Here is a 15,021-nt window from a genome sequence, read left to right as displayed (position 1 = left end):
AGGCATCAGGCTTGACATAAACATTTAGCCTTGTTAAAAAAAGGTAACAAATTAACACAGATGTAAATGCACTTAATAGTATTTATTAACAAATAACAAAGTGTACATTAGCAGCAAAAAGAAACAAACAAACACTTCCATGTAATGTAATGTAAAACCCTAACTGGCGTTGCAAACATAGAATTGAAGTGACTAGATCGCTGTTACAGTATTGTTGTGTATGATATCACTAAAAAAGAAATGACTGGATCGGCCTCATTCATCCGATATCCGATCGAGCTTATTAGTCGATATCAGAGCCGATATCCGATTCAGGTTTCAGATTGGTGCATCTCTAATAAAAGCATTACCTAATGGACTGAGGGCTACACGGTGGTGTAGTGGTTAGCGCTGTCGCCTCACAGCAAGAAGGTTCCAGGCCTGGGCCTTTCTGTGTGGAGTTTGCATGTTCTCCCCGGGTTTTCTCCGGGTACTCCGGTTTCCTCCCACAGTCCAAAGACATGCACGTGTTCGGTTCATTGATGACTCTAAATCGCCCATAGGTGTGAATGGTTGTCTGTCTCTGTTCGTCTCTATGTGCCCTGCGATATAGGTGTACCCCGCCTCCCGCCTCACGCCCGATGTCAGCTGGGATCGGCTCCAGCACCCCCGCGACCCCGACCGCGGGATAAGTGGTTGAAGATGAATGATGAATGAATAATGGACTGAGGTGCATTACAGTGTAGCCTGGACTAAAAGAAGGGCTGTAGCTCTACTGGAGAGCAATTATTCTTCCACCACAGTGAGTCAGTTTATTGGAAATTTGATATTCAAATAGTGGTTTAACTTTAGCTGCAAGCCACTGTTTGTGAATGAATATGTCAACAACAGCAACAACCTAGGCAGCAGATAACTACATACTTGTTGTTTTTTTATATCTGCCGTCTGCGTCATTACAGGCGCGCTGACGTTATGATCACGTGAAGGGACGATGACGCGCTGTGGTGTTCGGCTCCTTCTCGGGATCAAACCTTTCTGAACCTGTCTCGACTAAAAGGGTTCAAAGTACAGCCACGTCCTTTCAAATGAACTGCCGGCGAACACGTTGTAATATCTGCCCCTGGCTGTTTTAATGGCTACTTAACTCGAGAAGCTCTCAGTCAGAGTGGTGTTTCAAATGTCCCGGAGTGACCGTCACACCCAGGGAAGAGCCGTTCACACTGAGCGCATCATCCGAGGGTCCCTCTCTCTAACTGTTGCAGCTGCCCGGAAAGATAGTTTCAGTGAACTGGCTGTAGCCGCAGCCAGGGGAGTTAGCGAAGCGTCGATTAAGTTAGCTGATGTATTTGGCTGCATTATATACACAACTAGCTTTCCCATCCGGCGCATAAGCAGCAAGAGGAGGGACATTCACCAGAACTGGCAGGTAGGCGGACAACAGAGACATTTTGTCCCTTCGCTTGTTATTGTCAAAACACCAAAAGAGAGTTCACTAACCACTAAAGTGATTAAACCGACTGACGTTTTTATCGTAAAACGCCATTATCCTTAGTCAGCACGGTCGCTTCCCTCGCACTTTAGCTGACGACAGTTGCCCGGGATATTTCCACCATTGTTTGGGTTTGTTTGGGCATGTCACGCTATAGCTAACTATATCTAGCCCCCTCGCACCACGGGCCTCGAGATTCTGCCGTTATGACTCAGTTATTAGTGACGTCCTGTCTGAAATTAATAGCCGTTACATCAATGCTCGAAGCTCTATTAAATGCTGTGTAAATGGTGCTGAATAACGCTCACGTTGAGGCTGAACGTTAAGTGTAGTGAAGCGGGGTGAGGTCAACAGTAGTCGACTGGGATGTTCTGATTGGCGTATTTCCAGTCGATACCACGTGGTGGCGCTGGTGCACAGTGAGACCAGAGCTAAATGAACACGATTACTTGTTTATTGAAACATGACTAAAGGTAGTGGGTGAAGTGGCATAATGTAACTGAGGAAGACCCCCCCCCCACCCCCCCCCACCCCCCCCCCCCCCCCAGTGACATTTCTTCCATTGCTGTCTAGTCAATTCTGAAGCAGTTGAGTAAATGATAATGATGAGATTAATGTTACTATGACCCACGCACAACGACCCTTTACTGGCCACTCTAGTTAGCCAGCTGGACATAGATCACTTTCATTTTAAGAGATTGTGAAGTTTTGTGTTGACAAAATGTCAAACTTAGCGGTAGTAGCTCAGTCCATAGGTGACTGGGCTGGGAACCGGAGGGTTGCTGGTTCGTGTCCCTGTGTGGACCATAAATGGAGAGTGGACTGGTGGCTGAAGAGGTGCCAGTTCATCTCCTGGGCACTGCAGAGGTGCTGTTGAGCAAGGCACTGAACCCCCAGCTGCTCGGGGCGCCGGTCACTGGCAGCCCCCTCGCTCTAACATCTCTCATCTCATACATTGCATGTATAGGTCCTGTCTGTGCATGTGTGTGTGTTTCGGGCCAGTGTGTGTAAAATGATAAATAATAGAGTGAAAATTGAATTTCCCCATTCGCAGGACTAATAAAGAAATTCTTCTTCTTCTTCTTATGTCGTCGTCCCCTCCCATCACACATGCTAGATTACAGTAGTCCAGGTCCTGTGTCCCTCATTAGACTGTTAAGCATAGGAACACATGTATTCTGCATGGCTACATAGGAGGGAGCTGCAGACCTGCTGCCCGTGTTGACATTTATACATATCATAATCACACACCTGAGAACTGACACACATGTAGAGTTTCCATGTGAATATGCATATCAGCACTGTTCTTTCCCCACACATCTCACACATCAGTACTCCTCTGGACTACTTTTCCAGTTCAAGTTTACATGGTTTCTTTTAAAGCCGCTTCTAAAATATGTTTAAAATGTTACTGACTATATATTGTGACTGCTCTTGAATTTGCTCATTATGTTCCAGAGTAGAGATGGAAGGTGACGACTGCAGTTTTCCTCCAGAATCATCAGATGATCACTCGCAGAGAGGAAGTGTTGCTTCTTCTGCAACACTGTCCCGTGGTACGCTGCTATTAATATCATTGTTCATGGAGGATTAAATCATGGAGGATTAAATCTCTCAAGCCCTTACATCTCTCCAGTTATTTTTTTATTTGTAGCAAATGTACTTTAAAGAAAGTTAACATTTTTGATGTGGTGTTTCTCTGTGGTTCACTTGTCATTTTTTTTTTTTTTTTTCTTTATACAGTTCAAGATGTGCTTATATACCTCTGTGGTGACAGTGCAGTGCACTTATCAGTAGAAGGGCTTGGCAGTGTGTCTGTGCAGGAGTTGGGCCGCAGTGTCCGTGAAGCTCTCCATATTCCTGAGTCTGCACAGGATGCTTTTGCCTTCTGGCTTTGTTCTCCACTGCTCGGTAAGAACTTTCCCCCCCTCGTAAATGCTGCAACTCTTCATCTGGCAGTGTATCTTCATGTGTAATTCTTTCTTTAAAAAATAGCAAAGTCTGGCTACAAAATATTACATAATATATATTTTGGCAGGATTTAAAGCATGTTATGTGTGTGTGGGAGTCCTGAACGAGCCTGAATGATATAGCAGTTATACAGCATTATACTGCAGGAATTAGGAATAAAATGGTGCAAACAGGTTCACTACAATATGTTTCAATTATGTATTCAACTGTTAGAGCAGAAATATTTTAGTTTCAAAATAAGGCCAGTCATAAAAAACATTGTGGCTTTGCTTTTGAAATGACCATATTCTCTTTAAAAGGATTTTGCTCCAGTACCACCATAGCAAACGGCACAAGAATCAGAGCATTGTGTTACATTTGCCTCCTCCTTACTCCTCAGAATTGCAGTTAAAGGCAAGACATCAACCATACAAACTGTGTCGACAGTGGCAGGACTTGCTGTATCGCTTCACTGAGGCCTCAGAGGAAGACATCGCACAAGGTGAGTCTTTGGTCTGCATGTCACAGACAACAAACATCTGAACCATAATGAATTGTTTCCAGAAAACCACATAAACTAGTAGAAGAAGACTACTAGAAGTGTGATTATTTACTAACTAATGGCAGAGTAACCAAGTTATGACAGTGCAAGTACAGTACATTCTCTGGTTCCCTGCCTTAAGCTGGTTGCTCAGTAACCTGGTTTCAAAACACAGTGTGTGTTTGTACGCCAAGTACAGCCAGTTTCTTTTGCTGCAGCTGTTCCCTCTTGATTTGTAGCTTCCCTCTAAATTGCTGGTGCTTAGTAGCTCACTGCTTTGCTGCCCGGTTTGTTTGGAGTAAGTAAAAGGAAAGAGAGGGAGTTGTTGGGCATGCAAGGTAGTAAAAGCTGGAACATGTAGAAAGTCAGACAACATGACTCTTCATCCTTTTATCTTTCTTTACACTCAGAGAAAAAGAATAGGGAAGAGATTACACTTATTTCAGTGAATATTTCCTAGTGAAATAATAACATACCTGAACAGTTACCCCTTTAGTTTCAACAGCATGAGACATTCATGCAGTATAGAGTAGATTATGTTGGCTCTTCAGACAAAGCTTTCACATCATACAAATATATTTTTAAAGCCCTTTTAGGATTAAGGATTTGTCAACATTGATTAGCTGATGGGCAGAAAAATCATTTGGCTTATGAAACAATTAATTGTCATTTTTAAAGGAAATATGCCCAGAATAACCTATATGTGGTTTCTTGAAGATCTGTTGTTTGCTTTTGTCTTATGTGATGTTAAATTAAAGGTCTTTGGATGTTGGACTGAACAGGCAACTAGTGAAACTGCTACAAAGTGCATTGTAAAGCACCACTTACACCTTACCGCTTACCACCAATAAAACAAAAACGTATTATAATTTCATTGCATAATCACTTAAATGCTTTTATATATTTCTGTGTAGCAGAGTAGGGCTTACACCCCCAGTACAGGACTATGAGCTGGAGCAGAGAGGGTTGGAGGGGGCTTGACTGGTAGATTCCCCCTACATCTGCCACACTGTTTAATGATAATATAACAACTGGATTTGTATAGCACCTTTCATACAAGAAATGCAGCACAAAGTGCTTTACAATAAGGGAATGACATGATATAGAATGAACATAAAAAACATTAAAAACAAACACAATCAATGCAAAATAAAAAAAGATAAAAATATAATACAAAGAATACGTAACATAAGATGGGGGGAAAAAACCCATTGAACCCCAGTCAAAAACTAGTATTTGTCTCTGTGCCCTCACTGCTCCCCTGGGACGGCTGAATCTCACCAAGTGGCAATCGTACAAACTAAAAATACACGGCCACCTTCCTGAACCCTAATGCATCACTGTCTTCTGCTTTTTCCTCAGATGAGCCTTGTCTCCAGTTTCGACGGAACGTATTTTATCCTAAATCTAAAGAGCTGCAGGTACTATTAACCCTAATTCTCTGCAAAAACATTCATTCATTTTAGATATGAGCTCATTATGAGACATTGTTATTCATCCCTGCTTACTTTAAGTTAGGGCCGAGCGATCTGGCCAAAATCCTCTATCCCAATATAGGTCATTACATATCTCATAATAGTCATTATATAATAACCACATGTTAAAGCATAATTGTGTATACGCCTGTGTTAATTACCGTATTTGCCGCACTATAAGGCGCACCTAAAAACCTTCAAATTTCTCAAAAGCCGACAGTGCGCCTTATAATCCGGTGCGCCTTCTATATGGACCAATATTGAGCCACAACAGGTCTTGCAACTCCGGTAAGCAGCCGCCGACTCTATTTTCCCCCGTAGAAGAAGTGACGCGCGGTGCATGTTGAGATATATGACTGCGCGAAGCGAGCCGTTTCATTTCCATTTGTGTGTTTGTGTAAATGACCCCAAAATGGCTCCTATTAAGAGACACGCTTACGACGGAGTGTTTAAACTCAAGGCGATTAGTCACGCAGTAGAACACGGGAATAGAGCAGCAGCGAGAGAGTTTAACATTAACGAATCAATGGTGCCGAAGTGGAGGAAGCAACAAGATGAGCTGCGCCAAGTAAAGAAGACTAACCAGAGTTTCCGAGGGAATAGAGCGAGATGGCTACAGTTGGAGGACAAACTCCAACAGTGGGTTGTTGAACAGAGAGCAGCAAGTAGAAGTGTCCGTACAATCACTATTGGACTGAAGGCAACAGCGCTAGCACGCAAACTTAACATCAATGAATTTAGAGGCGGTCCTTAATGTAACTCCAGCCTCGGCTGTAGCGTCTATTCTATGCGCCTTATTATGCGGTGCACCTTATATATGAAAAAAGTTTCAAAATAAGCCATTCAGGTGGTGCGCCTTACAATGTGGTGCGCCTTATAGTGCGGAAAATACGGTAAATACTCGGCATATGCTCAGTTTATAAAGAACTTTATTGCAAACTGAACATGACTGTTTTGATTTATTTTAACCAATATTTGGGTTCACAGTTGAACTGTACTTTATCACTTTATCACACTATGTATCACTATATCTCCATATATGATTTCATCACGATACAATTCCATTGAAAGACAATACGGTATCATATCGAATTATCACCCAGCCATACTTAAGTGTCCAAGTTTAGTAAACCTGACTCCCAAAATGCTAAATTGGCTTTCATGAAGATTTTTGGATGATTTCTAAAGTTCTGTTGTTGCTGTTGTTGTTGTTTTTACTCAAAGTGGTTGTCCTCAGACAAACTTTGGGCCAATTTCCATGCTAACTGATGTATAATTGTTGTCTTCTTCTCACCCCTGAGCAGGTGGACGACGAGGGTGTGCTGCGGCTTCTGTATGAGGAGGCCAGGAGCAACATTCTCACGGGTCGATACCCCTGCGACCCCGAGCACTGGATGGGTCTAGGAGCCTTGTCTCTTGCTCTTGATGAGGGAACTGGTCTTGATGAGCAACACTTCACTACTACTATCAGGTAAGTTAGAAAGGTTTGTTAGTCGGATGTGGGTTTTAAATGCTTTTCTATTTTTGAATTCTAAAGATGAAAGTATTGTTGACCCCTCAGTTTGGGAAATATACTTAGATGCGAAGACCTCAACGTTTTTTTTAATGTTTTTTTTTTAACCTTTGGTCAGAGCCAGTGTAACGGTTTCCCCCTGCTTTCAGTCTTTATGCTAAGCTAAATTGTCTGTCTCCTGGCTGTAGCTTCCTATTTAACGCACGGGCAAGAGAGGGGTATCTTCTCATCTAAGTTTCAGCAAGAAAAATATGAGGCATATTTCCAAAAATGTCCTTAAATAAATGAATCTGTTTTGAAGTAAATAATGTATTATATCTAAAGTAAGCATATTATTGAAATAGAAAATGAAAAACAGGGATTCCTTTAAATGTACACATACACTGACGTTAACTTGAGAGTTGTGTGCCATTTTCTGTTAAGAGATCCTCAACACACAGAGCATTCTTTTCAACACATGATCCTACTTGTTTTTGTCTCGCTTAAATGGACATTTTGTTCACAGTTGACTGGGTTATAGTTCACCATTTTAGAAAATGAAGGAGGATGTACTGGCCCCTGCTCATGCCCCTCAACCCACATATTCTAAAGGGCAGCTGGTAGATTGAGCAGCTTCAAGTACCTCAGCACAATCAACGAGGATGAATATCCACAGGCATTTTGACAAAAGGTCAACAGTGCTTCTTTTGTGAAGGTGCTTTTATTTTTCTTATGTTGATTACACTCCTATTGTGCCACAGCAGTGCTTTCAGCTACTTTGTTGGTTTTAAGTGCCAAGTACAAGAATGCACACAATGATATTTTTAATTGGAGTGGGATGGATATGGGAACATGCGTCTTTTCTCTTTGTAAAAGCCTTCTGAGACTTGATTGTGATTAAAGGGCTGAGAGTTGGAAGTGCTTGAAAGGGCCTATCACTGCACATATAATAATGGTGTAGTCATTGTTCCTATTTTAGGTATTCAGACATTACAGGCTGCATACAGTTGGAATGGACATACTTCTGTATAGATAATTCTGAGCAAAGTTCGTATTTGTTTGCTTACAGTGTTGTATTAATTTCCAAACTGAAGAAAGACAACTCAAGGTCTGCGTTGTATAAAAACAAACATTCGGACTTCACCCATGACCATGTAAACGAGTATAATGTTCCCAGCTTTCCCAACAAAAGAGGACATGAGAGAAGCCACTTACTTGATATTAAATAATACAGCCTAATCAAATCCTCAAATTGTTACGATTGGACTATTATGGAGGAGAAAAACATAACTGTGAGCATGAATATCTCCTGATGGAAGCCTCCTTTTTATTATAATCACTAGTATTTTAGAGAATGAAGTTCTTTTCAGAGGATTTCTAGGTAATCATCAAACTGACATCTTTTATGAAGCTGAAGCAAATAAGCTGACCCTCTTAGGGAGATTTTTTTTTTCAGGACGTGAGTGGTAATTATTGAGGAGAGGAGGTCAAAGCTCCAGCAACACTTGTACTGTAAAGAACTGTATTGTGAGACCAGCACGGTTCACCTTTTTGCCTGATTGCCTTCATCAGGGTCATCATAATTTTAATATCAGCGTGAAGCATAATAAATCAATCGAGGAAAGGAAATAGTGTGTAGCATTGACTTTTACAACACCTCCAGGAAATGTATAATGGCTGTCATAATGATACAGTACAGCAGCAAAAGAAAGTATCAGTGCACAAGGTTGTTTCAGCATCCTGTCAATCCTAAAGACCGAGCAACCGAAGCAAGGTACAACATGAGATCGGACATAAAATGTTAATAAATGAATTGCGAATTCAATATAATCATGATTCCAGATTTTCAGATCCAGATTGTGCAGACAATATGCACTCAATGCAAAATCCGGACTTCTCCCATCTGCTGTCTACAGAGAGAAGAAGCTGTCTTCTTTTCTGCCTGCACATGTTGCCATGGGGAGTGGAGGTTTGCTCTCCACTCTGAGGGGGAAGTCGAGCCGTCGGACGGGGCGGGAGCAGAACCTCTTGGAGGAGTACAGAAAGATCAGCACATCTGCTGGGAACTCTCCTGAGCCCACACAGCTCCTACACCAGTACCTCAACACGTGTCACACTCTGCCTTATTATGGGTAAGACTTTGTGTAATGAATCATTTATACTCTGTATTTGTCCACATAAGTTGGTTTTAATTATTGATTTGCATGCCTAAAATCTCTATATACTTAGTAGGTTTTAATTGACATTAATTACACAAACAGGTGCGCTTTCTTCTTTGGGGAGATTGACAAACCAGTGCAAGGGATTCTCCAAAGGGCCAAACGCAAAGCTGTCAATGTTGGGATCTGTCTGGAGGGCGTTTACGTGATGGATGTCAAAGAGAAGGTGAGCACTGCGTTGTGTTTGGTTCACAAACAACAACCCAATGCAATGTTTCTCACTTTGTGCGTGCGCATACTTGGATAATCGAAGATAATTCGTGCAAACTGCAGAAAGTTTACATTATAAAGCCGTTTTCTCTTCTCGTTCTCTTCATGAAAACAAACCTGATTTCTGTTGTTGAACATGTTTTCTCGCAGCATGTGCTGCTTGGCCTGCATTTCAATGAGCTTTCCTGGGACCACAGCTACCCTGAGGAGCAGGGGGACTCTCACATTCTGTGGCTGGAGTTCGATGGAGATGAAGACGGCACTGCTGTCAACAAATTGCTGAAGATCTACTCAAAACAGGTGAAAAAATGTTTGTGAAGTTACGTTGAATTCTCCTATCATCTAGTTTAATATATTGAACACCTGTACGTACAGTGTCAACCAGCATGTTTACTGTGACCTGAGATTACCTCAGAACTGTTGAGCGTGTTGTGTTAATTGGCTTTTTCTGGGTCGCACCTGTCGTTTGAACATCAATTTAATGTCTTGCCGCTGGAGAGGGTGACAGATGTAGTCCTTTTAATGTGTGTCTCACTTGAAATGTTTCCAACAAGGGGAGAGGGTGTGCAGCCATCTCCAGAGAGCACACTGCACCTGGTGTTGTTGAGACCTTCAGCGTCGGGTGCAGCCCCTGTGCCCATTTGTTCTTAAAGGAACACAACACTCGATATTAGTGTTGAAACCTAATAGATTTTTTTTTTTTTTTTTTTTTTGTACTTGCATGTTATTCTTGTTCAATATTTGGTTGAAAAAGACAACAGATGGTGAAGAGATGTTACATAATGGTAGAGGCAGTAATACATAATCACGCCGGGCCCTAATCCAAGGCTGGCCATGTGACCCTTTATGTGCCTGTGGTTCAATAATGGAGCATTGAAAAGTAAAGTACAGCTGTCATATGTTTTGTTTTTTTTCCTTTCATGTGTCAACCAGGCAGAGCTAATGAGCGGCTTCATTGAGTTCTGTGTGGAGCTGAAGTCTGCATCCGAGGGAGGAGCTGCAGACGAAGTGGACGGCGAGGTGAGTCTGTCTCAGCAGCCTGCGGAGCAAGACGGCAGCAACAAGAACGCGCGCGGAGGACGGCGCGGCATGCTGCAAAGGCAAAGCAGTGTTGTGTGCAGTCGCGTCCATTCACTGAACACCATCAGCTACGTGGACAATGGTGAGTTATGGTTCCAGTTAGTAGTCCAAGCCTACTTGTACTAAAATCCTTCTAGCTATTTCTATACCGAGACAATATATCTGTAGTAACTTCAATTGAAGTCGTTTTTCAATATTTCCCCATTGTCGTCTTCCAGGAAAAGAAATCAAACGCTTGAAGCCGAAGAGAGCAGCATCCTTCTTCACTCGACAGGCGTCTGCAACAACGTACTCTGCTGTGCAGGTGACGGAGAGTCTGGAGCAGGGTTAAAGTCACTGATCAGCTCTGCCCCATGCCTCTCAAAGACCAAACCTGAACATTTTACACTGAGATTTAAAGGAAAAGACTTGATACAAGCTTGAGACATTTAACTGATAATATATGAACATGCCAAGGACCAAGTGAGGGATCTAAGTGTGAGTGACAATATTTATCTTTTGAAGTTGTGTATATTAAGAGAGTACAGTAATGTGAAAAACAAAAGGATCTATTAACCGCTTTGCTTCCAAGGTTAAACTGAAGTGGCTGTTCATTAGATGGCCTTACACAAAGAAAATACTCACTGAGCACCATATGACGGAGCTCCTCCATTTATCTGTGACGAGCCTTAGAGAAACCCTCAGACATGACTCCAATTGATGACTGTATGATATCTCTTGACCGCTTTTACCTTTCTGCAGCGTTTACCGTTATTATTCAAGAATGTTGAAACTCGTTAGAGTATAACCACTGCATTACCTCCTTACTCTTATTGTGGGTTGAACATCAAGAACAATACAGTGCCTATAGAAAGTCATGATACCCTTTTGAAATAGTCACTTTTTTTTGTGTTACAACCTGAAATGATAATACATAAAAAATATATTTTTTGCAGTGTGATTTACACATTTCGCCTTCCAACATTACATGGATTTTTTCCCCTAAATTTCTGAAAATAAATAAAAAGAACAATCTATCAAACAACTATCATAGCAGTGTTGGAAAAGTGATGAGTCCCCAGATGTAATACTTTGTGGAGGCACCTTTTGCTTTAATTACAGCCATCAGTCTGTTTGGATTTGTCTCTACCAGCTTTGTGCACCTAGATTTGGAAATATTTCCCCATTCTTCCTGAATTCTTTGTGTTCCCATGCTCTACTAGGAGTTGAACCTAAAGGAACAGCTGATTTTATAATGAAGTAAAATAAAAAACACCACAGGTGATGTCAGGTGGAGGCCAGTTAACTTGGTGTGTGATCTGGAAGGTGATTGTTTATACCTGATAATGTTTGTAATGGTTATTCTAAAGGGACTCGTCACTTTTCCAACAAAAACAACAAAAAAAACTATTTCACTTGAATGTTGAAAGGCAAAATGTGTAAAACATGCTTGAAAAATTATTATTTTTTTAAATGTCATTAATTATCATTTCAGGCTGTAAAACAAACAAAGTGACTATTTCAAAAGGGTACCATGACTTTCTATAGGCACTGTAAAGACCCATATAACATTTAACATTTCATAAGAGACTCTTTACTCTTTGTCAGCATGACAAACACTTTCAGGGGACGTATTCCCACTCTTCTGCTTTTTCAAACTGCCAGTGCCTTGTTCTCATTAAAGGGTGAAGACTCTTTAGAAAAAGTACTGGTAGAAACATTTAGTGGTGGAATCATAAAGAGTCCATATGGGAGCACATTGTCTGTGTTTTGGGAGTTTCTTGTAAGTACATGCTTTTAAGAGATAAATAATACTTGCTGATATTTACAGCTGTTACAGAGGGATGATGGGATTTTAATTTGTAAAAGCAGAATAACGTGAATGTAGTCTAAACATGTAAAATAACAGGATACAACTGTAGAAGCTAAAAATGACACATTCACTGTATCAGGTGGTCATAGGGAGCATACATTTATTTGCGGCAATAAAATAATCAAATTACAAACCGCCCAAACCATTCAGTAGGTTAGTAAAAAGAAATACAAATGAATCTAATAAAAGCTCTTGTCTAGCAATTAAATAATCATAGCATACTCTGATTTCCGCCGCTCAATGGTTGGCATGTCATATTCAAAGTTTAACCGTCAGTACGCGTGACATCCATGCACAGGTCTTAACTTGACTGTAACTGTCTTGGTCAGACCAGATTAGCAGAGTAAAACTGATGCAATACTGGAGCTGTGCTGCAATCGACATTTCAAAGTTTGGTTTGACCATTTGAAACTGTTTTGTCTTGCAAACACGATCATGGTTGACATAATTTAACAGAGGACGGGGAATACTATCTTTGTATAAAAGTGTCGTCAGCATCGGTTTTCAGCATTTTTTAATGGGTTATTTACTTTAAAAAGAAGACCCTTTTCTCAACCTGCTATGGAGCACAACTGCTTCAGTCTGAAAAGTTAGAAATCACCAAACAGATATATCTTCACTGGACAGGACTGTGTGCTCTGCGTATGGCACAGACCAACTGATCAAGAACTTGTACGTTAACTATGCTGTTGAACACCAAAGTAAGCCTATTTAATGTGCTGCAACACAGTATGCTACCTTAACGCTCCAGAGACAGACATCAGTCCCCACCTGGCAGAGTCCTCCAGTTGTCTCTCTGAACTTCACCCTGATGCTGAAACAGGCAGTTTCTGTCTTTGCTGTACAATTAACAATTAACAAACAAGTTCACCTCTCTAATGGCTATTTATAATGCTGCCTTCCACTCAAACATATGTCCTAATCTAAGATGTGGTGGCATCATGTATTCTTCCTGATTCTCCTGAGCATGCGACTTCTATCTGTAACCCACCTGCAGCAGTCCGTTATATTGTTACACTATGCATGTCACATTGTAGAATAGGCATTCCACATCAGACTACACATCATGTGATACTGCACTATTAATACTAATACACTGTTTATAAAGCTGTTTTTGTATTGTTTGTTAGCTTTTATGAGAGAATATTTTTATTTCATTTTCATATGAAGAAACAAATCATTGGAAGGCTCCTTTCAAGCAATCACTTTGCAGAAGCATTAAGTGCCTTTTTGTTTGTACTGAGGTGGCATCTGAATGACTTAGCGCTTGGAAACCAAGAATGGACACTATTTGTTATCGCTATGGTTAAAAAAGGGTGTTTTGTAATACATCTCCCATATTCTCAGCTAGACCATGCATTTCATCTTTCCTAGCTGATGTATGAGTATATTGAGTAACTACACTGGGCTGCTGTTGAACAGTGTATTGTGGTTTCTCAGTGAGAATGGTCAGTCTGCCTTCATTAAAATATCATATGCTTTTTTTTTAATAAACAGATGCAAAGTGGGTCCATTTCTCTGAAAATGTCTGTTAAAAAAATGTAAAACCTAAATGTATTGATGCCGTACTTATTCTCACTAACATGCACCCTTGTGACCTTGTATGTGTGATTTGATTGAGGCAGTGTGTTTTCTATCTCTGTTTTGCACCGTTCTGCAGTGTGTGTGCAAAGTGCTGTAGATGTGAGTCTATCAAAGTCACGCCCTCATGTTTGAGGCACTGAAGAGATATTGACTTTGCTTCAAAACAGATTCTGCTGCAAAGTCTTTGGATCATAAGTTCCATGTTGGATACATTTTGTGCCACGTTGTATGTGTTAACTCCCCAACCAATCAAGACGGAGAATAATATTGAGCCAGTCAGTGAAAGGAGACCCTTTAGCGCACCACTATCTGCTGCAACGCTGTACTTTGCCACATGTTGTGCTCACTCACAGCTGCAGTTTCTTACAGTGAAAGCAACAACTCAGACCTCCTGTAACATTTCAACTAGGTACATTAAAAAAGGGTTGAAAAAGCTTTTTTCAAAGTATTTTTTGTGAATAACAGTATATTCATTTAAAAACAATAAACAATGAAACACAAACAGGCATTAAACAATGACAACAAAGGGAAATATACATCCATATAACCAAAAACTGACCAAAACAACCAACACAAAAAATAAAATACATTTTGATATTGATAACCTAATGTATGTTTAGACGGTTACTTTATGATTACTCCTGTGGAAATGACTTTGACGTGCACCTAAAACTTATTACTGTAGAAACGATTACTAATAACTTGGCAAATGCCTGAGGTGTATCACGGTGTAGTATTCCACTGTTACAGTATCGTCCATGATGCAGTATATAGTCTTTTGTCCGATTTTGATTCTTTGACCAATAAAATTAAATATGTTTTTCTTAAGATGGAGCCTGTTGCCCTTCGGCTGTGTTTTTTTTCTGGCTTCAAATGTCTCTCCTTTTCTTGAATCCTCTCCAGCATGTCTCCCTGAGGTTATTTGTCTTAAGAAGAAAAAATAAAAACACATCTTTGGATTTGTTTCAGCCATGATTTCGCGTCAGGAATTCATGATTTATGAGTCAAGAAGATCAGACTGCAAAACTTTGCTTGTTTCAGCATCCTTTTCTGACTTCATTTGCACATTTATCTAGGAAGAAATAAATGTCCAGAATCCAGATCAATAATGTGGCAATAGTTTTACATTATTGGTATTTTTTTTGTCCCA

The 15,021-nt window shown here is 40.6% G+C and overlaps 1 protein-coding gene across 1 annotated transcript; it reads left to right on the top strand.

Annotated features, from left to right (window-relative positions):
* Positions 1–1,255: 1,255 nt before the first annotated feature.
* On the top strand, positions 1,256–14,649 carry frmd8 (FERM domain containing 8). The gene is made up of 11 exons (XM_083927514.1): positions 1,256–1,405; positions 2,927–3,024; positions 3,212–3,379; positions 3,819–3,920; positions 5,322–5,380; positions 6,739–6,905; positions 8,843–9,058; positions 9,188–9,311; positions 9,506–9,655; positions 10,289–10,517; positions 10,654–14,649. Exons 2-11 carry the CDS (start codon positions 2,934–2,936, stop codon positions 10,764–10,766), a joined length of 1,419 nt encoding a protein of 472 aa, XP_083783640.1. The 5' UTR covers positions 1,256–1,405; positions 2,927–2,933; the 3' UTR covers positions 10,767–14,649.
* The last annotated feature ends 372 nt before the right edge of the window (positions 14,650–15,021 follow it).

This window comes from Echiichthys vipera, assembly GCF_963691815.1.
Source record: "Echiichthys vipera genome assembly, chromosome: 14".
Taxonomy (NCBI): domain Eukaryota; kingdom Metazoa; phylum Chordata; class Actinopteri; order Perciformes; family Trachinidae; genus Echiichthys; species Echiichthys vipera.
The sequence above is the reverse complement of the archived record's forward strand: the minus strand, read 5'-3'. Positions and strand labels throughout refer to the sequence as shown.

What these genes read in the sequence shown, in the direction of transcription:
- frmd8 (XM_083927514.1), top strand. Translation starts at nt 2,934, where the DNA reads ATGGAAGGTGACGACTGCAGTTTTCCTCCAGAATCATCAGATGATCAC. An exon ending in TGATGGATGTCAAAGAGAAG is followed by an intron (nt 9,312 to 9,505) that starts GTGAGCACTGCG and finishes GTTTTCTCGCAG; the next exon opens with CATGTGCTGCTTGGCCTGCA. An exon ending in TGAAGATCTACTCAAAACAG is followed by an intron (nt 9,656 to 10,288) that starts GTGAAAAAATGT and finishes TGTGTCAACCAG; the next exon opens with GCAGAGCTAATGAGCGGCTT.